The following is a 22529-nucleotide window of genomic DNA, read 5'->3' on the forward strand; positions in this document are numbered from 1 at the left end:
GAGGTAACATCTATAGACTCATCTTCTAATGTTGATTCAATGACTGATATTGACCTTCCTATAGCACTAAAAAAAAGGAATTAGAGAGTGCACAAAACATCCCTTATATCCACTCTCTCACTTTGTATCCTTTAAAAGATGTTCTTCATCTCATAGAAGCTTTCTTACAAACATACACACAACATCCATTTCTACCACATTATTGGAGGCTTTAAACTGTGAAAATTGGAGGAATGCCATGAATGTTGAAATGTAGGCTCTTGAGAGGAATAATACATGAGAAATTGTGGATTTGCCAAAAGGGAAGAAACCTGTTGGGTGCAAATCGGTCTTCACAATCAAGTATAAAGCAGATGGGACACTTGAAAGATACAAGGCTAGGTTGGTAGATAAGAGTTATACCCAAACATATGGAATAGAATATCAAGAAACCTTTGTCCCGATAGCCAAAATGAACACGGTAAGAATTCTCTTATCCCTAGCAGTTAACTTTGATTGGCCTTTGTTACAATTTGATGTGAAGAATACTTTCTTACACAGAGACCTTGAGGAGGAAATTTATGTGGACATACCCCCAGGATTCAACAAAAATAGATCTGGGACTAAGGTTTGTAGACTCAAGAAGGCACTATATGGCCTAAAATAGTCACCTAGAGTTTGGTTTGAGAGATTTTCCAAAGTAATGCAGGCCATGGGTTACAAATTGAGGCAAGGGGACCATACTCTATTCATAAAACATTCAGGTTCAGATTTTTTCACAACTCTTATTGTTTATGTTGATGACATTATAGTGACAGGAAATGATAAAAATGAGAGGCAAAACTTGGGCAGATGTTTGGCTGAGGAGTTTGAGATCAAGGAACTAGGGAATTTAAAATATTTCCTAGGTATTGAAGTGACACAATCCAGGCATGGATATCTTAATACAAGTATGTTCTTGACCTTTTGAGGGACACAGGGAAAATGGCTTGCAAACCAACCAGCATCCCGATTGATCCTAATCACAAACTGGGAGAAACAAAGGGAGACAAGGATATCGACAAAGAAGTCTATCAAAGATTAGTTAGCAAGTTGATTTATCTATCTCACACAAGGCTGAATATAACCTATGTAGTGAGAATAGTAAGTCAGTTTATGCACAAACCCAAGGAGCTTCACCTGTAAACTGTTTATAGAATTCTACACTACCCTAAAGGAACAACCCTAGGAAAGGGAATTTTATTCAAAAAAGGGGTTAAACTTACCCTAGAGGCCTATACCAATGTAGATTATGCAAGTTCAATGGTTGATAAGAGGTCTACCACAGGGTATTGCATTTTCTTGGGAGGAAATTTAGTTACTTGGAGGAGTAAAAAGCAGATTATGTGTCTAGGTCGAGTGTAGAATCAAAATTTCAAGCAATGGCACAAGGTATATGTGAGTTGCTATGGTTGAAAATTATTGTTAAAGACTTGGGACTCAAGTGGAACAGCCCTATGAAACTCTATTGTGATAATAAGTCTGCTATTAGCATTGCACACAATCCAACACAATGTGACCAAACATAACACATTGAGGTTAACCAACATTTTATTAAAGAGAAACTAGACAGAGGGCTTATTTGTACTCCCTATATACCAAGTGAATCCCAGCTAGTTGATGTTCTAACCAAGGGATTCTCTAGTCTTGTCTTCCACAAGATTATAGCTAAGTTGGGAATGGACAATGTCAATTCACCAGCTTGAGAGGGAGTGTCGTGAATCAAGACCATAAATCAAGGAAAGTATCTTTGCCATAAATCATGGAATGAAGATTTGCCATAAATCAAGGAAAGTATCCTTTCCATAAATAAAGGAAAGAAGATTTGCCATAAATCAAGGAAGAAAGATTTGTAATAAATCAAGGAAAGAAAATTTGTCAATTAGCATGTGATTGGATGTAATTAGCTATTATTTAGGCCTTAATTGTAGCCTTAATTATTGTATAGCTTATTATAAATTTCAATGGAAGGATGCTAGACCTATTATAGAGTTTTATTCCTAAAAAGGGTTTTCTTTCTTTTCTATCATTGTTCAACGTTGTTTTTCTCTCTTTTCCACAAATGCCAAAGACTTTTTCAACCAAACTTTGTCCAATTTCTTCCAACATAAGGGTTTAATCCATGAGTCTTCTTGTGTCTATACCCCTGAGCAAAAAGGGGTAGTTGAGAGGAAAATGTTTAGGAACATTATTGTGAAATAGCAAAACCCTTGTAACAACAAGCAAATTAACATTATTGGGGAGAAGTAGCCTTGACAACAACCTATCTCATTAATAGGCTGCCCTCTAGAAGTCTTGACTCAAATAGCCCAATTCAGCTTCTCTCTAGAGCTTTTCCAAATTTCATGCCATCTAATGGTCTTTGTCCTAAAGTATTTGATTGTCTGAGTTTTGTTCGTAATCACTCACCTAATAGAAGCAAACAGGACCCCAGATCCCTTAAATGCATCTTTGTTGGGTACTCCTCCACTCAAAAAGATTATATATGTTTTCATCCTCCATCCAAATCTTTTTTTTTGTCTCAGTTGAGGTAAGTTTTGTGGAGGAGAGCTCCTATTTTAGTGATTCTTATCCTCAGGGAGAGATTGAATTCTTGGAAGAAAAGAATAGGGAATTGTTTCTTCCTATTCTTCCTTCTTCTTCCTCTAATCATTCTTCGTCTTGTCCAAAGGATATCCCACATGATTCTCTAAATGTGATACACAAGGAAAATCTTCAGCCTTCTCCTATCCCACTAAAGGTATATTCAAAAAGAAAGGCCTTAGATCCTCACCCTATGCATGCTGGATCATCTGAACTGTGTTTAGAATCCTGCCATCCCGATTCTGAACCTACTCCATCACCTATTCAACCTATGCAGTCCTTTAATCCAGCTATATTAGAGCCTAACCCGAGTACCTATACTCAACTTGAACCTGAACCTAATGACTTGGACATTCCCATTGCCCTCAGAAAGGCAACCCGGACCTGCACTAAACATCCTCTTCATTTGTTCATGACCTACTCCCATTTATTTCCTGCCCATAAAACCTTCTTAACCAACCTGAATACCATTTCTATCCCAAAGACCTTGTCTGAAGCATTAAGTAATGAAAATTAGAAGGATGCCATGAAGGTTGAGATGGCAACCCTTGAGAAGAACCAAACTTGGAAGTTGGTTAATTTGCCAAAGGGGAAGCAACCTGTAGGATATAAATGGGTGTTTATGGTAAAGTACAGGTCTGATGGGTCTCTAGAAAGGTAGAAGACTAAACTGGTGGCTAAGGGGTATACCCAAACCTATGGGGTAGATTACCTTGAAACTTTTGCCCCCGTAGTAAAAATGAACATTGTCAAGGTGGTGTTGTCCTTGGTAGTTAATTATGACTAGCCATTACATCAATTTGATGTAAAAAATGCTTTTCTACATGGGGAGTTAGAAGAAGAGATTTATATGTAAGTCCCCCTTGGATTTGGGCTGCAAACGAAAGAGAAGAATGTTGTATGCCAATAAAAAAAGGCCCTCTATGGGTTGAAATAGTCACCAAGGGCCTAGTTTGGAAGGTTTACCAGGGTTATGCTTGGGTTGGGTTACAAGAAAAGTTAAGGTGACCACACTTTATTTGTTCATTGTTCAGTTATAGGAAGGATGACATCACTGTTAGTGTATGTTAATGATATTATTATTACTGGTGATGACAAAGAAGGGATTGATCAGTTAAAGGGGTGTTTGACAAAGGAATTGTAGATCAAGGAGTTAGGAAAATTGAAGTACTTTCTGAGCATAGAAGTAGCACGATCTAAGGAAGGGATATTTATTTCTCAGCACAAATATGTGTTGGACCTTTTGATTGAAACCGGCATGCTTGGAAGCAAGGCCCTTGATACTCCTATTGAACAAAATAACATAATTGGTGTTGATTCAGAAACAGGAAATGTGGATAAGGGATCCTATCAATGGCTAGTAGTGAGACTTATATACTTGTCTCATACTCGGTCAGACATTGTTTATGCAGTGAGTATGACTAGCTAATTCATGCATGACCCTAAGGAAAGTCATCTAAAGGCTATGCACAGGCTTCTTCACTACCTTAAGAGCGTTCAAAGTAAGGGTATTCTGTTTGAAAAGAGAGGAGATTAGCTTTAGAAGCATACGTAGATGCTGATTATGCAGGGTCCCTTGTGGATAGGACGTCCACTTCAGGTTATTGCGCGTTCTTAGGGGGGAATTTTGTCACTTGGAGAAGTAAAAAACAGAATGTGGTGGCTAGATCTAGTGTTGAAGCCTAATTTAGATCTATGGTCCTAGGTATTTGTGAACTACTATGGCTGAAAATTATTCTAATAGACTTCTAAATCAGGTGGTCAGCTCCTATGAGGCTTTATTATGACAAGAAGTCATCAATAAGCATAGCTCACAACCTGGTTCAACATGATAGGACAAAGCATGTTGAAGTAGATCGACACTTCATCAAAGAGAAACTTGAGAGTGGCCTGATTTGTACACCCTTTATTCCTACAGGAAGGTAGCTAGCAGATATTTTAAGTAAGGCTTATCAAGTCATGTGTATCACAAGATATTGAGTAAGATGGGAATGCATGATATGCACTCACCATCTTAAGGGAGAGTGTTAGAAAAACGAGTAGATTCTTTCTTAATATGGACTGTATCCTAATATTGGTTGTATCGTGTACTGGTGCTGATTGATTTGATTGTATTTTATTGTATTTTACAGTTGTAAGCTGATTCCTTTTCTATACATATTTCCTAAGCTAGTTTAGGAAACTATCTAATTAAGAATCTTCCTAATTAGACTTAGGAAACTACCTATCAAGTAACAAAATTGATAGGTAACAAGATTGAGAACATATAGTGTCAAAATAATCTTCAATCATGCATGAGAATAATTTTTGAAACATACTAATGAGAAATAACCACTCACCTGCTCCATTTGTAAAGAAAATCCACAAATATCTAGTTACTTTTCTTCTCATTGATTCTCATAACAAAGTTTGATGATTTAGTCCTCCTACAAGCTCTTATTTATAAGCTTCTAAGGTTCATCCAATTCCTCTTTGGTTTTGGATTAAATTCCCCAGTGTTCTAAAAGGCAGCCTAGGCAGCCCCTAGCCACCGCAATTTCCTTGAAATCGCCCCCTTAGGCATCGGGCCTGATTAATCGGGCCCAGGCAGCGCCTAGGTGGCCAAGGCTACACCTCCCAAACATGTTTTTTGTGCTCGATTTTCCCCTCCCTTTTATATCCTGCCTTCTCGCGACCGTGGTATGGACTCATCGGTCGCTTGACTCCATCTCCATCCTAGATCAGATGGATGGATCTAACATCCAACAGCCGGATCTAAGCAACGATGATGGAACAGCAGGATCTGGCGGTGCTACAGGAAGGAGACGATGATGGAACAGCAGTGGCGACGATAGCCAATTGGCATGGGTCGGCTTAGGTTGTGGTCACAGTGTAGTGGCAATGGTAGTGATCACCCTGATTTGCTAATAACTTTATATATATGATGATGCAGAGCCGATCACCTTCTTCTGTCTCGGACCAAGTACCTGCAAAAAAGGTAGGGACTTGCTCCCGTGATCACTCCGACGCTTAAGTCAGTTCATAGGATTATAAATTGGAGATAATAATAGAAAAAATAGAAAAGTCCCTTAGGGGTCAGATCCCCCATATCTGTAGAGGTTGTCCTCTATTTATAGATGGCGTTTAGTTTACCCTGAGGAGATCAGATAACTTTCAGATGGAGATAAGATAACCTTCAAATGGAGAAAAATCTTGGGGTGTTGGAGAGATTCTTGTTTGACTGAGTCTTCCTCTCTATCTCTTCCAGTTCAAAATCACAATGGAGATTATAAGGACATATGGAGCTCCCAGGAATGGACACGTGGCGATTACATACTGGCCTCTACTAGTACACGTGGCTCCAAGTTAATGGTATCCTCCCAGGGGTACAGGGGCGGATCCAGAGGGGATCCAAAGGGAGGGCTGGAGCTTCAATTTGAGGAACTGTGTATATATGTATATATATATATATATAATGTTTTGGCTAGGGCTGGCACGGCCACTACAGGGGTAGTAGAGTAAATTTGACTCTATAAAATATTCCCTCATCATATATATATATATATGCATAATAATATACATATAATATCTGTTTATAACTTTATATATATATAAATAGAAATAGATTTCATATACAGTCTATATATATGATTTGTTTATATATATATGAACATATATGAATGTATGTGTATTTGAGATAATATAAATTTTATTTAAACAATTTTTTTTTGCACCGCCTAGGCAGCCTAGGCGCTAGGCCCCAGCCTGCCCCCGACTGACGCCTAGTGCCTTTTAGAACACTAAAATTCCCCTTTTGTTTCTAATTCTCCAATTGATAATAATCCTTAACAAATCCTGATCAGATAATGTCTAGGTTTTTCTTCTAATTTATCCTCAAAATTTACATCTTTAATCCTAATCACTCTTGAACAAGTAATTTTTTTGCCTCCAAACTTTAGATAAATAATTCCCTCTTCTATAAAGATTTGATTGGTTCCCAATTTTGATTTATCTTAATCCTTGCCAAATTCTCTTTAATTAATATCTACATCTCTTTTTTAATTTACCTTCAAATTAAGTCTTGACTTTCCTCCACAACTATGATAATCCCCATCATCACAATTTTCCCTCCTATAGTTCTACATTTTATGCAAATCATAAAATTACTTGAAATCTTGAAGGAAAGTTTTATTGGATGACTATAAGACTATCTTTGTTCTATGACTCAAAATGTTAGGTAGTTAAGTGTTGGCATGTGTAATTGAGATAAGGATGTCACAATGGATTGTGGCCATACAAGAAAAGATAAAATAAGAAACGAGATCATACATAATATGGTTGAAGCGATGCCTATTGAATGATGAGATGAAGGAATCATCATTAAGAGATTTGGATATGTGACAAGAAGACCAAAATAAACACCTATTAGGTGGGTGGATGAAATGAAGGAAATTTTTAGTAAAAGAGGGGAAGGAAGACTAAAGAAAAATTGGTGGCAAACCCTTAGATATGACATGGGATATATCATTTATAGACGATATAGTTATGGATAGAGTTGATTGGAGATCTAGAATTCTGGTAGTTAACTCCACCTAGTGGAATTAATGCTTGTGATGATGGTGGTTGTATATAATTTTGTTACAAATGAATAAAATATTAAGCATTTGTCTATATGCAAAAATTTTAATTATTGATACACGTGTTTTCCAAATAAAAAGGGAATCTTTCCTTGCACTAAAAGAAGAGGGATGCAAATTATTCAAGAATCAAAAGCAGTTTTCTTTAGATATCAATGAACCTTCCAAGAAATGGAAAGTTTTCAATTATATGCACTTTCATCACTGCAGGAATTGGATTTAAGCTTTTTCTAGCACCTTCTCATCAAGGGACAACAAAGTACATGGTAGAGCACAGTTCCTTAACATCGTCCTAAGTCATTATCTATATTTGAGTCACTGGATTATTAGGATTGTAGGAACATGAAAAAAGGTACTGTTCCTACTTGAACCAAGACAATACTTTCACTAATTGGACTAACAAATTAGGGTGAAGTCTCTTTTATGCTAAACAGATTATTTTGATGAGAATGTGGCTAGAAGAAAGCATACCTGTTTTTGTGAAGTCTCTCAAGTTATCTTTGTGACTCTTTGAGTGGGTTGTAGTATGTAAATATATAGTGATGGGGGGATAAGATATGAAGTACTTCAAAAGCTATATCAAAATATTTTATTATTTGTTTTAGAATGTTTTTATTTACTTTTTTTCCTAAGTGGCTTTAGGAAGATTATTGATGATACTCTAGAATCAACTTATGGGTTAGGCCTCGCTCGGCCTCAGCCCATGGGATAGGTCTTGCTCAACCTCATTACTTTGCAAGGGGCTTGCTACAGCCCAAAGTTCTCACAGGCTTGCCAACAAACCAATCCTGCTTAGGATTTGACTCTTTCAACTTAGTGATCAATCTAAATCCCGATAAACTTGGGATAAATCTCTTTTCTTAAATCTTAGGAGAACTGCTTGCAAGAATGAAGAAATCCGATAGAACACTGAAAAACTATCGTCCTCTTCTCCATTAGCAGCTAGGATTAAATATACAAGACTCCTAGTTTGATACAAACTTATCTCCTAAACTTTAGCTATTAGATAAACTCATAAATTCTAGTACAAGATAACAAGATAAAATAACTCTTAACTAAATTTACAAATACACACATATAGATCAGCTTGAGGATAACTCGGGAGAGTTATCCTCCTCTTATTCCTTTCATCTTATTCACGGATCATCTCCTCAATCCTTTAGGATTGGTTGTTTGCATCTTTATCTTTCAACACCCCCCCTCAAGCTGAGGAATATATATATCAAATATTCCCAGCTTGCTTCTTATATATTCAAAACTTTGTTTTTCCATTGCTTTGGTCAAAATGTCTGCATGTTGTTTTTCTGTTGGAACATAAGTCAACTTAATGTTGCCATCCTCAAGCTCTTGTTTGACAAAATAGCAATCAATTCGAACATGTTTCATCCGGTCATGCTGCACCAGATTGTTGACAATGCTGATAGCTGATTTGCTATCACTATAAAGAATTTTAGGAGATAATATTGGCATAGATAAGTCATTCAACAGTCTTTCCACTCATACCATTTCACAAATTGCTTGAGCAATTGAGCGATACTCTGCTTCAGCACTGCTGCGAACTACCACTTGTTGTTTCTTGCTCCGCCAAGTTACCAACTTACCCCATAATTTTGTACAATAGCCTGATGTGGATTTGCTATCTTCCACAGCACCTGCCCAATCAGAATTTGCATAGCCTATTATCCCTCTATCTCGGCTTTTTGTAAATAGTAGACCCTTACCCGGGGTTCCTTTAAGATATTTAAGGATGTGATGAGCGGCTTCCAAGTGTCTCCCAATCGGTGAATGCATGAATTGACTAACAATACCCACAGCATAAGTAATATCCGGTCTTGTGTGAGACAAATAAATTAATTTGCCTACCAATCGTTGATACATGCCTTTGTCCACTGGATGCTCTTCTTTTCCTTCTCTATTCTTCCAATTGGGTTCTAGAGGTGTGCTTGCTGGTTTACACCCCAATTTTCCCATCTCTTTTAGCAAATCAAAAGTGTACTTTCTTTGGGATACAAAAATGCCATTCTTACTTCTTACAACTTCCAAACCAAGAAAATATCGTAGTTCTCCCAGCTCTTTTACTTCAAAGGCATGCCTTAGCTGTTCTTTTAGTTTCTCAATTTCTTGGTTATCATCTCTCGTGATAATGATATCATCCACATAGACTATTAGAATTGTTCTCCTACCATCCTCCTTGATCTTTGTAAAGAGTGTGTGATCCACTTGTCCCTGCTTATATCCCAACTTGTATAGAGTATCACTAAATCTTTTAAACCATGCTCTAGTTGATTGCTTTAAGCCATATAGAGATTTTTTCAATTTGCATACCTTATCTCTTGTTTTGTCTTTCTCAAACCCCGGTGGTATCCTCATGTAAATCTCCTCCTCTAAATCTCCATTTAGGAAGGCGTTCTTGATATCCAATTGGTGCAATCTCCAATCCAGGTTTGAGGCTAAGGACAATAGAATCCAAATTGAATTGAGTTTGGCCACGGGAGCGAACGTTTCTTCATAATCCAAACCTTGAGTTTGAGTAAATCCCTGGGCTACAAGCCTTGCTTTATACCTTTCTAGACTTCCATTTGATTTATATTTTAGAGTGAATACCCACTTGCTACTAACTGCCTTCTTCCCCTCCGGAAGATCCATAATTTCCCATGTACCATTTTTTTCCAAGGCTGTCATTTCTTCCATAATTTCCATCTTCCAGTTTTCATCCTGTAATGCTTGATAAACATTTCTAGGAATAGCTACACTGTCTAAACTGGTAGTAAATGCCTTAAAGGAGGGAGACGGTTTTGAGTACCCGATGAAATCATTAATAGGATGCTTGGTGCACATCCTTTTACCTTTCCTCAATGCAATTGGGACACTTGAGTCATCAGCAAGTTGTTGTTGTATATCAGTATCAACTGTCTTGTTTGGACTTACCTCTAGATTGGACAGATTGGTTGGCTGAAGATTAGCAACTTTAGGTCTTTTGGAATAAACCTTTAGAGGTTTAGTCAGATCTTGATCACCCTGTTGGATTTCAGTCTCCTCTTTCTCCTCCCTTTGATGAGTTTCAGTAGGAGGAAGATTAGTAAAGGGATTGAGAGGCACAGAGAAGACTGTACTCCAATTGTGGACTGGATTTTCATTTTGAGTAGTATTGTGGAAGAATGGTTGGTTCTCGAGAAATGTGATATCACAAGAAATAATGAACTTGCGGGTTATTGGGTTATAACACTTATAGCCCTGTTGGGTAGGAGAGTATCCAAAAAACACACATTTAAGAACTTTTGGGTCAAGCTTGGATGGATTTAACTAGTTCTAATGTACGAAGGAGGTACACCCGAAGACCTTAGAAGCAAGAATGTTTAAGGCCCTGGAATAATGAGGAAAAGCTTCAAGGAAGACATTTAAGGGGGTTTTATAGGTCTTTGAAGGAAGCCAATTGATGAGGTAGGATGTTGTAAGAACAGCCTCTCCCCAATAAGAATGGAGAACTGATTGAGTAAACATAAGAGCCCTAGCTGTCTCAAGTAAATGCCGGTTCTTTCTCTCGGCTATCGCATTTTGTTGAGGGTTGTATGGGCAAGAGCTTTGGCGAACAATACCATGCTCATTCAGATAATGGTTAAAGTCATTTGAGAAGTATTCTCGACCATTGTCACTTCTTAAAATATGAATGGAAGTTTGGAAAATATTCTTAACCATGAGATGAAACCGTTTGAAAACCATATAGGTTTCAGATTTATCTTTCATGAGGAAGACCCAGCAAACTCATGTGTGATCATCAATGAAGGTGATGAACCATTGAGTGTTTGTTAGATTTGAAAGTCTGGCTGGTCCCCAAATGTCACTGTGGACCAAATGAAATGGCTGGGATGGTTTGTAAGAGTGTTTCGGATGAGAGCTCTTAGTTTGTTTTGCAAGAATGCAATGTTCACAATAGAAATTCTGAATTTTATTGATAGAAATTGAAGGATACAAAACCCTAAGATACTCAAAGCTAGGGTGTCCTAATCTTTGATGCCATAACATTAAATCAGAATCTGAAACTGCAGCTAAAGAGGATTGAACAAATGACCTACACTTCTTTTGGTAATCAAGATTGACGATTTGATATAGACCTTCCTTCTCTTCATCTTTGCCAATTGTCCTCCCCAAAGATTTGTCCTAAAAAACACAATGGGAAGAAGAGAATATTACTGAACAGTCCTTATCTTGAGTAATCTTGCTTATTGACAACAAGTTACATTTCAAATTTGGCACATAAAGAACTGATTCTAATTTTAGCCCTGCAACATACACTGTGCCCCTTCCTTAGACTAAAGTCTTAGTTCCATCAACCATAAATACAGTAATATTCTGATCACAAGATTTAAAATTGAATAGAATTTCAAGATCACCTGTCATGTGATCTGATGCACCGGTATCTATAATCCAAACACTTGTGGTCAGCCTTTTAGAGAACAAAGAATGACTGATCTTACCTTGTTTAGCTAAGGATACCACCTGATTGCTGTTGCTATCCATACTTTCGGTTGTTTTCTGCACCTTGGGTTGATTTAGCAACTGCTGATTCGACAACTGCTGGAGAGCTTCTAGTTGATCTGAGGTTAAAGAGATTGGCGTTGGTGCTGAATTCCCTTTTTCAGACTCTACCATATAGGCGGACTGCACACCTTTTCTTTGGTTCCTTGGTTTCCAATTGGCTGGTTTCCCATGTAGCTTCCAGCAGGTGTCCCTAGTATGATAGGGCTTGTTACAATGGTCACACCATTGCCTATCTCGTTGCATTTCTCCCTTAGCTATAATAGATGGCCGGCCATGGGATATATTTAAGGCAGAACTCTGTAACATGCCTTCGTTTGTTGAACCACTAGGTAGCATCACTTTCTTTCTACTCTCCTCCCTTCTTACTTCTGCAAATACTTCTCTCAGAGAAAGAAAAGGCTTAGTTCCAAGCAGTCATCCTCTAACCTCATCCAAATCTGAATTTAGACCTTGCAAGAAGTCAAATATCCTTTCTTTCTCCACCATCTTGTTATACTTCCTTCCATCAGCCGAGCATTCCCATGTGATCTCATGAAAGAGATCAACCTCTTGCCATAATTCAGTCAAGGTATTGTAATACTCAGTTACAGTATTGTTACCTTGCTTTGTTGATCAAATGGTGGATCGAACTTGGAAGCTTTGGGCAGTATTTTCGAGATCTGAATAGATCTCTCGAACCGCATTCCAGATCTCGCTTGATGTTTTGTAGAAGAGGTAAGTTCTTCCTACCTTTGGCTCCATTGAGTTCACTAGCCATGCCATGACAATGGCATTCTCAGCTTCCCATACTGCATATGTTGTTGAATCTTAGCTCGGCTTTATGATTTCTCCGGTTAGATAGCCTACCTTCCCTTTTCCTTTAATCACAAGCATAACTGATTGGGACCACTCTCGGAAGTTGGTTCCATTCAGCTTGTGTAAAGTAATCTGGAGGGAAGGTCCATCGAAGGCTGAGGAAGAATGTGACGAGGTTGCAAAGACTGGACTGCTCTCTGTTGGAAGAGGATTAGAAGTCCCTGTACTGGCTGTTTGATCATCAGCCATGGCGCAAGTTAAAGAGTTCTCTTACAATTAGAACTCTAAATATCTAGTAGCTACAGAAACTCGAAACCGAGCTCTAATACCATGAAGAAATCCGATAGAACAATGAAAAAACTATCTTCCTCTTCTCCATTCGTAGCTAGGATTAAATATACAAGACTCCTAGTTTGATACAAACTTATCTCCTAAACTTTAGCTATTAGATAAACTCATAAATTCTAGTACAAGATAACAAGATAAAATAACTCTTAACTAAATTTACAAATACACACATATAGATCAGCTTGAGGATAACTCGGGAGAGTTATCCTCCTCTTATTCCTTTCATCTTATTCACGGATCATCTCCTCAATCCTTTAGGATTGGTTGTTTGCATCTTTATCTTTCAACAAAGAATAATCCTAATCCTCCTAATTTGCCTAGGATAACTACTCCTAGATGCTATCAAACAAGGACACCTAATCTATAGCACCCAAATTTTTAAAAAGAGACAAATAAGAGGGAAAACAAAATCCAAGAGGAAATAGGATTTCTGAAGCCATTGTAGATTAGGATAATTTAAAGTTTGAAAGAAATTGGAATTGAGATAAGAAGGATTATCCTAGTTGTGGAGGGATTTAAATGGGGCTGGAATTTTGAATTAAACTTGATTGAGTCTGGGATAAATAAAGAAAAATCATAATGATATATATATATATATATTATTGGAACAGAATTTGAGAAGGATTAGGATTGACTCTAAGGGATAGTTGAGTGATAAATTAGAAATGTATATGGATATTATCTTAATATGATTTGTGAAGGATAAGGATTAGGATTAATCAAGGAATTGGAAACAAATCAATTCCCTGTAGAACAGGAAATTATTCATCTAAAGTTTGGAGACAAACTAATTCCTTGTTGAAATGGGATCGTCAGGATTGATAATGTAAATTTTTAGGATAAATAAGAAGAAAGACTTATGTATTAGTTAGTTAGGATTTGATAAGGATTATGATTAATTGGGGAATTAGAAATAAAAGGGGAAATTGAATCCAAAACTAAATGGGATTTGGATAAAACCTAAGGGGCTTATAAACACAAGCTTAGAGAAGGATTAAATCATCAAGCTTAGCTATGAGCATGAGTGAGGAGTAAAGCTGCTGGATATTTATGGATTTTCTCTTCAAAGGGGTTGTAATTATTCTTGCACTAGTATACTTTGAAAATCAATCCCATGCATGTTGAAAATTATTTTGATATAATGAATGTTCTCAATTTTGTTACTTGACATATATTTTTGAATTGTTGATTTGAAAACAAATTGAGAACAGGGATTTGTAAAAATTGTTTTGAAAAGATCATTAATGGTGTTAGCATGTCTTTATATAACTCTTGGAACCATTGGGGGAAGTCTAGGGGTTATTTTGACAACTAAAATTCAACTATCTATATGGTGCCATTTTAGTTTCTCAACGAAAATTTCTGGGTACTTTGGGGTAGATCCCAGGAAAATTTCTGGGTCCCTTGTACATTGATTGGATCTAAGGGTTGTACTGCCCATTGAGATTTTTATTGGGGTTTGCATTGATTATTGAATATTATTGTTGTGGTTCCCCTTTGTTAATTGATATTCTATATATCGTGGAAAATTCTTAGCTACACCATGTGATATGATGTGAATTTTATTAGGTGATACTTGTTACATGGGGAATATTGGTAGATATTTATGAATTGAAATTTCTTTTTATTTTACACGTATAAAATTCTTTATTTTGGTATTGATCTATTATGCTAGGTGACCTTCACTAGGCCTTAAGTTCACCACTCTCCTTAACATATTTTCAAGATAAGTAGGATTAGGAGGTGGCTAGATGTGAACCTAGATCGAGGGATTATTAGTGGACTCAGTTTGGGATAGTTTAATTTTCAGTTATTTTTTGTTATTTCAGTTATGTAAATATGGAAAGATTTTTAAGCTTCATAAATCTTAAGTCTTGGCTTAGGTGTTCATGGTTGGTTACACAACCCGTAGAGGGGGGGTCTGACAGTTAATGGTATCAGAGCAAGATGCCATGCAATCCTGGTATGCAATTGAAGCCATGCTTTGCTGTAACTTTTCACAAACACTATATGAGAAAACAATTATGAGAGAAAAACCTAAGAGATTAGTCTCTTAGTGTGTTATTTATAATAGGTACAATGGGCCTAATAACCTACAGGCTTAGCCTATGGACTTAGCCTAATTACACATAGTTATAACAAATAAATAAATATGCAATATATCTAATTATACTAATAATTCTAATACTCCCCCTCAAGCTGGAGCATAGATATCATATGCACCAAGCTTGTTACATATATATTCTATTCGAGAACCGTTTAGAGACTTGGTGAAGACATCGGCAAGTTGATCACTGGAGATAACAAACTCTGTAACAATAACACCTTCAACCAGCTTTTCTCTAATAAAGTGACAGTCAATTTCAATATGCTTAGTCCGCTCATGGAACACTGGATTGGAAGCAATGTGCAAGGCAGCCTGATTATCACAAACAAGCTTCATAGGAGACACTTCACAAAACTTGAGTTCCTCCAGGAGTTGCTTAAGCCAGATGAGCTCACAAGTTGCATTAGCCATAGCCCGATACTCTGCCTCTGCACTGGATCTAGCTACTACATTTTGTTTCTTACTTTTCCAAGAAATCAAATTTCCTCCCACAAGAACACAATATCCAGAGGTCGACCGACGATCAGAAGGAGAGCCGGCCCAATCTGCATCTGCATAACAACAAATATATGTGTGCCCCTTATCCTCATAGAGTAGCCCTTTACCCGGTGCTTGTTTGATATATCTTAGAATCCGGATAACAGCATCCCAGTGAGAATCACATGAAAAATTGAGAAACTGACTCACCACACTCACAACAAAAGTAATGTCGGGACGAGTGACTGTGAGATAGTTCAGTTTGCCTACCAATCTTCTATACCTTCCAGGATCTGAGTAAGACTCCCCCTGTCCCGGCAAGAGTTTGACATTTGGGTCCATTGGGGTGTCAATTGGTTTGCAATTCACCATACCAGTTTCTTCTAAGATGTCAAGTGCATACTTCCTCTGAGAGATTGAAATCCCATATCTTGATTGAGCAACTTCAATACCTAAGAAATACCGGAGTTTGCCTAGATCTTTAGTCCGAAAGTGCTGATGGAGATGTTCCTTCAGATTTTGTATACCAATCTGATCGTTCCCTGTAATAACAATGTCATCTACATAAACAACGAGATAGATACATAAAGAAGAAGAATATCGATAGAAAACTGAATGATCAGCTTCACTTCGAGTGAGACCAAAGGCTTGAACCACAGTGCTGAACCTGCTGAACCACGCTCGTGGAGATTGTTTTAGGCCATAGAGAGACTTCTTGAGTTTGCAGACTACATTGGACTCCCCCTGAGCAACAAAACCAGGTGGTTGCTTCATATAAACCTCTTCTTGCAAATCACCGTGAAGAAAGGCATTCTTAATGTCCAATTGATAGAGCGGCCAATGATGCGTGGCAGCCATAGAGAGAAATAGGCGAACAGAGGCCATTTTAGCAGCTGGAGAGAAGGTATCACTGTAATCCAACCCATAGATCTGTGTAAAGCATTTGGCAACCAAGTGGGCTTTAAGACGTTCCACCTGTCCGTCGGGGCCCACTTTAGGGGTGAACACCCATCGACAACCAACATGAGTCTTTCCTGGTGGCAAAGGCACCAAATCCCAAGTGCCAGTAGAATGCAAAGCACCCATCTCATCTAACATAGCCTGGCGCCAACCAGGATGGGACATGGCTTCACCTGTTGTTTTAGGAATAGAAACAGAAGAAAGGCTCGAAACAAAAGCACTATAAGCAGGTGACAAACGGTCATAACACAAAAAATTATAAAGAGGATGTGGATTGCGAGTAGACCGTGTACCTTTGCGGAGTGCAATAGGAAGGTTGTCAGGCTGAGGATCCATGGCAGGAGTGACCACTGACGGAGAGAGTGAGTCAGGAGAGTCGCAGTCAAGAGGAATGTCGATGCCAGGAGCAGGATGAGGACGGCGGTGATAAGTAAGAAGTGGAGGAGTCGGGGAGTGTGGCCTGGAAGATGGAAGTGAAGGGTCCACCGAGGAGAAGATAGACGGATCTGATAAGGGCAACGGAAGAGAAGGAATAGGCAATACCTGGTCAAGGCGTTGTGAATCGGGCTGAACAACCGAGAAGAAGGATTGTTGTTCAAAGAATGTGACATCAGCAGACATAAGATAGCGGTTCAACTCAGGAGAATAACACTTATAGCCTTTCTGCAATCGGGAGTAACCGAGGAAAATACACTTGAGGGATTTGGCAGCAAGTTTATCATGTCCCGGTGACAAGGAATGCACAAAACAGATACATCCAAATACACGAAGGGGAACAAAAGAGAGTGAGGGATGTTGTCCTTTAACACTGAAGATGGCATGCGATTGATCAGATAACACGCAGTAAGAACAGCATCTCCCCAGAATTTGGTGGGAAGATTGGCATGTAAAAGTAGTGTTCGTGCAGTTTCAATGAGATGGCGATTTTTACGCTCGGCAACACCATTTTGTTGAGGTGTATACGGACAAGAAGATTGATGCAGAATGCCACAAGTAGTCATAAAGGTAGTAAATTGAGAAGAAAAGTACCCAGGAGCATTATCACTACGTAAAGTACGTATAGAAACTCCAAACTGTGTTTTTATTTCAGCAATGAATGTCTGAAAGATAGAAAACAACTCAGACCGACTCTTCATGAGAAACAACCAAGTGCAGCGAGAAAAGTCATCAATGAAAGTAACAAAATATGAGAAACCAAGAGTAGTAGTGACACGACTGGGCCCCCATACATCAGAGTGCACAAGAGAAAAGGGAGTCTCAGCCCTATTACTGACACGACTGGAAAAAGAACTACGTGCATGTTTACCACGCTGACATGACTCACAATCAAAAATAGACAACGATGACAAACTAGGAACTAATTTCTTCAATTTGGAGAGGCTAGGATGACCAAGACGAGAGTGGAGGAGATCTGGGGAAGCAGCACTTGTGCAAGCCATTGGCACAGCAAGATAATAGTGACCCTGTGACTCACGCCCGACGCCAATCGTCCGTCCCGTACCCTGGTCCTGTACACAAACAGAGGTAGAAGTGAAAGTGACTGAGCAGTTAAGGGTTTTAGTAAGCTGGCTAACTGAAATCAAATTGAAAGGACTGTCAGGGACATATAAAATCGAATTTAAAGATAAAGACGAAGTAGGCATAGTTTGGCCTATCCCTTTAACTGCAGTTTTGGTGCCATCAGCCAGGGTAACTGTAGGCAAGGTATCAGAATAAGTAAGTGAAGAGAAAAGAAGTTCATTACCACACATATGATCAGTGGCGCCAGAATCTATAATCCAAGGACCAAGAGATGGGCTTTTAGCAATGCAAGCAACGGGATTACCAAGATGAGACTGTTGGGTGGTTTGAAACTTCAAAAAAACATCATACTCAGTTGCAGACATAGGTATCAACTGTGAACCCGGGGCAGATTGGGCAGAACTAGAATCACTCTGGAATGCATGAGCGGCACTGGGAGATGATGTAGGCGGAGCAGCGGGCCGACCATGTTTCTTCCAACACCTGTCCTCAAGATGACCCAGTTTCTTACAAAAGGTACACTGTGGACGTGTTCGATTATTATTACGGCCTCTATTTCCTCCTGAGGGAGAAGCCTGAGATACAAGGGCTAAAGATTCGACTAGAGGAATAACATGAGAGGAAGAGGACATACCATGTGCACCCGTCATGTTCAACAATCTTTTAAAAGAGTCCTTCATGGTAGGGTTAGTGGAGTTGGTCAAGATTTGATGTCTAATGGCGTCAAACTCTGGGTTTAGACCGGAAAGAGAAATAACCATAAAAAACTTCTCTCTTTGAGCAACCTGTTCGGTCTTGGTCATAGTAATGGGAAAAAGAGCATCAAATTCTTGCATGAGAGCCCGAACCTGTCCCAAATAAGATTCCATAGACGACTCTTGCTTCAAATTCTTAATATTAGAGACCACAGTGTATAAACGCTGGATGTCATTCGTATAACATTCTTCAGCTTCCTTCCACACATCAACACAAGTTTCAAATGGCCGAAAAAGCTGCATGATGGATGGATCAATCGATTGCCATAGGAGACTGCATAATTGGGCATCAACTTGTTCCCATCTAGCCCGATTGGCTTCCGGCACACTTTTAGCCTTTGTGGTAAGATGATCAACTTGACCTTGCCCTTTGAACCACATTTTGACAGAGGCTGCCCATGAGAGATAATTGGCAGACCCTATCAACTTAACCGTGGTGATATTCGTTGTTCCGAAATTGGAGACAGTAAAGGACTAAGAGGCAGCAGGAGTAACAGGTGCAGTTGCGGGAGTAGCACCAACAGAAATTGCATCACTGAGGTTAGACATAGCAAGGATTTGACACTGGGAATAGGCCTAGGGAAGGGAGGCGAGCTGATCTGGAGAAGCCGGAGGAAAACGAACGGCGGACGCGCCTTCACGCGCCGGCGCGTGGGGGCGGACAGCTGTGCATGGCAGCGGCGCGTGGGAGCTTCGGCAGCTTTGATTTTCTGGCGGCAACTCGGCCTGAAGACGGCGAACCCTAGGGTGGGGTCGGTTCCAAAAAACGACAGCCGGGAAGTGATGTTCCGGCGTGAACAGTGACGGTGAAGGGAAACTAGGGTTTTTTTTTTTTGGCTGCGTGAACAGTGACAGTGAAGAAGAAAACTAGGGTTTTTAGGCCGCTAGAAAAAGATACACAACGGTGACTTGGGTTTTTCTCACCGGTGGCTCTGATACCATGTGAGAAAACAATTATGAGAGAAAAACCTAAGAGATTAGTCTCTTAGTGTGTTATTTATAATAGGCACAATGGGCCTAATAACCTACGGGCTTAGCCTATGGACTTAGCCTAATTACACATAGTTATAACAAATAAATAAATAAATATGCAATATATCTAATTATACTAATAATTCTAATACACTACATGGCAGGGCTATGGATTGGTTCAACACAATCACTAAAGCCAATATCTCCAAATTCAGACAACTTGTCGAGCAATTCAATAATAGATTTCGAGGCAATCAAGCCCCAAAAAAGATGAGCTCGTGCCTGCTGCGCATAAAGCCTAAGCCCAATGAGCCATTAAAGCAATTTATTACTAGATTCCAAGTTGAAGCTGTCGGCATTGACAAATTGGAAGACCAAGTGGCCTTCACTAGAAGCTGAGTGGTGTGAATCTGACTTTATTAATGTTCTGCTGTAGAATTGTTTGGGAGTAGCAATAGGGTTGTAGGTGTATTAGTATCCAAGTTGACCTTCACTAGAAGCTGAGCGGTGTGAATCTGATTTTATTTACTTATTTGAACATAGTGTACCCCTGATGTTGCCTAGCAGCTGCATCTGGAGTATTATTATTATTTTTTTATTTTCTTGTATGGATTGATTAAAGATTTAAATTTTTGCATTTAATATTTTGTTTTTCCTCTTCTTGTATTGTAATTCTACAGAAGCTGCCAAGTTACTGAAGAAGAACTACTTTAGTGGAGGTTAGCACTTTGCTATAATATAATTGTTTGGCATCAGTATTGCTTCAAAATTTAAAGTTTTCCAGGCACTGTGGCTGCATCAGTTGCTGACATTGACTTTGTTAAGAGACGAGAAGGTGTTGAAGAGTTCTTCGAGGATGGCACTGTATCATTTTTGAGCATAGCATCAGTTCACCATGGATTTAAAATACTAAACACATTAACTATGCCTGCTGTATCCCGGTAAGTTATAAGTTAGTAGCCTACAAGTAGAAAAATTTCGTTAGTTTGTGAAAGATATAGAGATCCCTTGTTCTTGTGAACTTGTATTGCTGTCACTGGAACACAAATGGAGTCATCAAAGCACACAGATGCTGGATGGAGATGTGCTTCTTTTTGTGTTTCTGAATGTTTATGCATGTGTATAGTATAGTTTCTTTGGAATTTGTTGCTGGTGCAGTAATAAAGCCATCGCCTCAGGGAATATATTGATGATTCTTGTTCAATGTTTATTTTCCTGTTACTTTGTCTTCTTTTTTTATTGTTGACATATTTCTATTCTTATTCAGTCATTATGCTTGATATGTTGTTTGTTGTCATCGTTGTTGATTCAGTCATTATGATGTTGATTTTTCTTTCCATATTGATTCCTTCAACGTTCAACATATTTCTAGTGGCATCATTGGATGAAAATCCAGTTCTCTTATGTTATAGATTGGTTAATGAGGACGGAAAAGACAAGTTCCAGAAAGTTGGAGAAAACAAGAAGAGAATTGGGAAAGAGGAAGAAGAAGAATAAAAGAACAGAGGAAAAGAATTGAACAGACAAGCAGAGGGAAGAAATCTCAATGTATATTTCAAATCAATCATCCTTTGATTACATCCATAAAGCTTATTTATAGGCTAAAGATACATCAACTTCCTAAACAAATCTACCAAAAATAAAGCTAAGATCTAATCAAATATTTCTAGAAGTATAAGGCCAAAATTTAAATTCTAAATTAAAAAAATATCACAACATATTTCCTATCAATCTCCCCCAATAAGAGAAAAGCTTGTCCTCAAGTTTTATGGACTGCTTACCCAACCATGAAATGAGTGGTTGGATGGCCTTAGAAGTTGCCTTCATAGCTGGAGAAAGTGCAGCTTGCATTGCTTTGGATGGTGACTGCATCACTGATCATCCTCGAGAGTAAGTTCTCAATTTGATTGAGTAAAGGAAAGAGTTTGTAAATTGATAACGGTGGGTGAAGGATCCTATTTCCTGCTTCCACAAGCTGCTCTTGAAACTCTCTTTGTGCATGCACCATTCTTGGTTGGGCAGATGCCGGGGTCCTGTGGCAGATCAGTCACTACAGCTGAAGGTTCTGACTTCAGTGAGGATTAAGGAAGCTGTTGGACTGAGGCGTGCAGAGATCTTTGATAGGGGTCAGAGATCAAGGTTCCCATTGGTTTGAGGATGGATGTGATTCTTTTGCATGGTTGTTGCTATGCATTGAAAGAATCTACTACAGTAGAAAACTTTGAATTGCTGTTGGTGGATTTTGTTTCTTTATTGCTTGAAGCCTTTTTGTTTCTCTAATGGTGGAAAATTGATGGAGTGCTAGTTGTTGTAATGGTGATTCTTTGGAAGTTGATGTAAGCTGTGGAGAAACAATTTAAAATCTAAGGAATTTAAATTAAGTAGAAGGAAAACAAAATATATGGAATGTAAATTTAGTAAGAATGCAAGAGTAGAGGATGTTATAATAAAATTAGAAGGCCAAATCATACAAAGAAAAGACCATTTTCGATATTTGGGATCAGTGATTCAAAAAGATGGAGAAATTCATGAGAATGTCACGCATAGAATTAAGGCAGGTTGGCTAAAATAGAGAAATGCATCGGGAGTGTTATGTGATGGTAAAATTCTATTAAAACTTAAAGGAAAATTCTATAGGACAACTATAAGACCAGTTTTGTTGTATGGCTTAGAATGTTGGGCAGTCAAATACCAACATGAGCAAAAGATGAGCATAGCGGAGATGAGGATACTAAGATGGATGTGCGGCCATACAAGAACAGATAAAATTAGAAATGAGGTTATTCGTAATAAGGTAGGAGTAGTGCTAATCGAGGAGAAGATGAGAAAGACTAGACT

General features: G+C 38.5%; 1 protein-coding gene across 1 annotated transcript in view; it reads left to right on the forward strand.

The window, feature by feature from the left end:
* LOC127793305 (molybdenum cofactor sulfurase) overlaps positions 1–22529 on the forward strand; it is a 103041-nt gene that overhangs the window by 18527 nt on the left and 61985 nt on the right. Inside the window, exons 6-7 of the mRNA XM_052324152.1 lie at positions 20372–20410; positions 20476–20632. Of these exons, the coding sequence (XP_052180112.1) occupies positions 20372–20410; positions 20476–20632 (196 nt within the window). The remainder of the gene's footprint in view (positions 1–20371; positions 20411–20475; positions 20633–22529) is intronic.

This window comes from Diospyros lotus, unplaced genomic scaffold (assembly GCF_014633365.1).
Source record: "Diospyros lotus cultivar Yz01 unplaced genomic scaffold, ASM1463336v1 superscaf2, whole genome shotgun sequence".
In the NCBI taxonomy this organism is placed as follows: Eukaryota; Viridiplantae; Streptophyta; class Magnoliopsida; order Ericales; family Ebenaceae; genus Diospyros; species Diospyros lotus.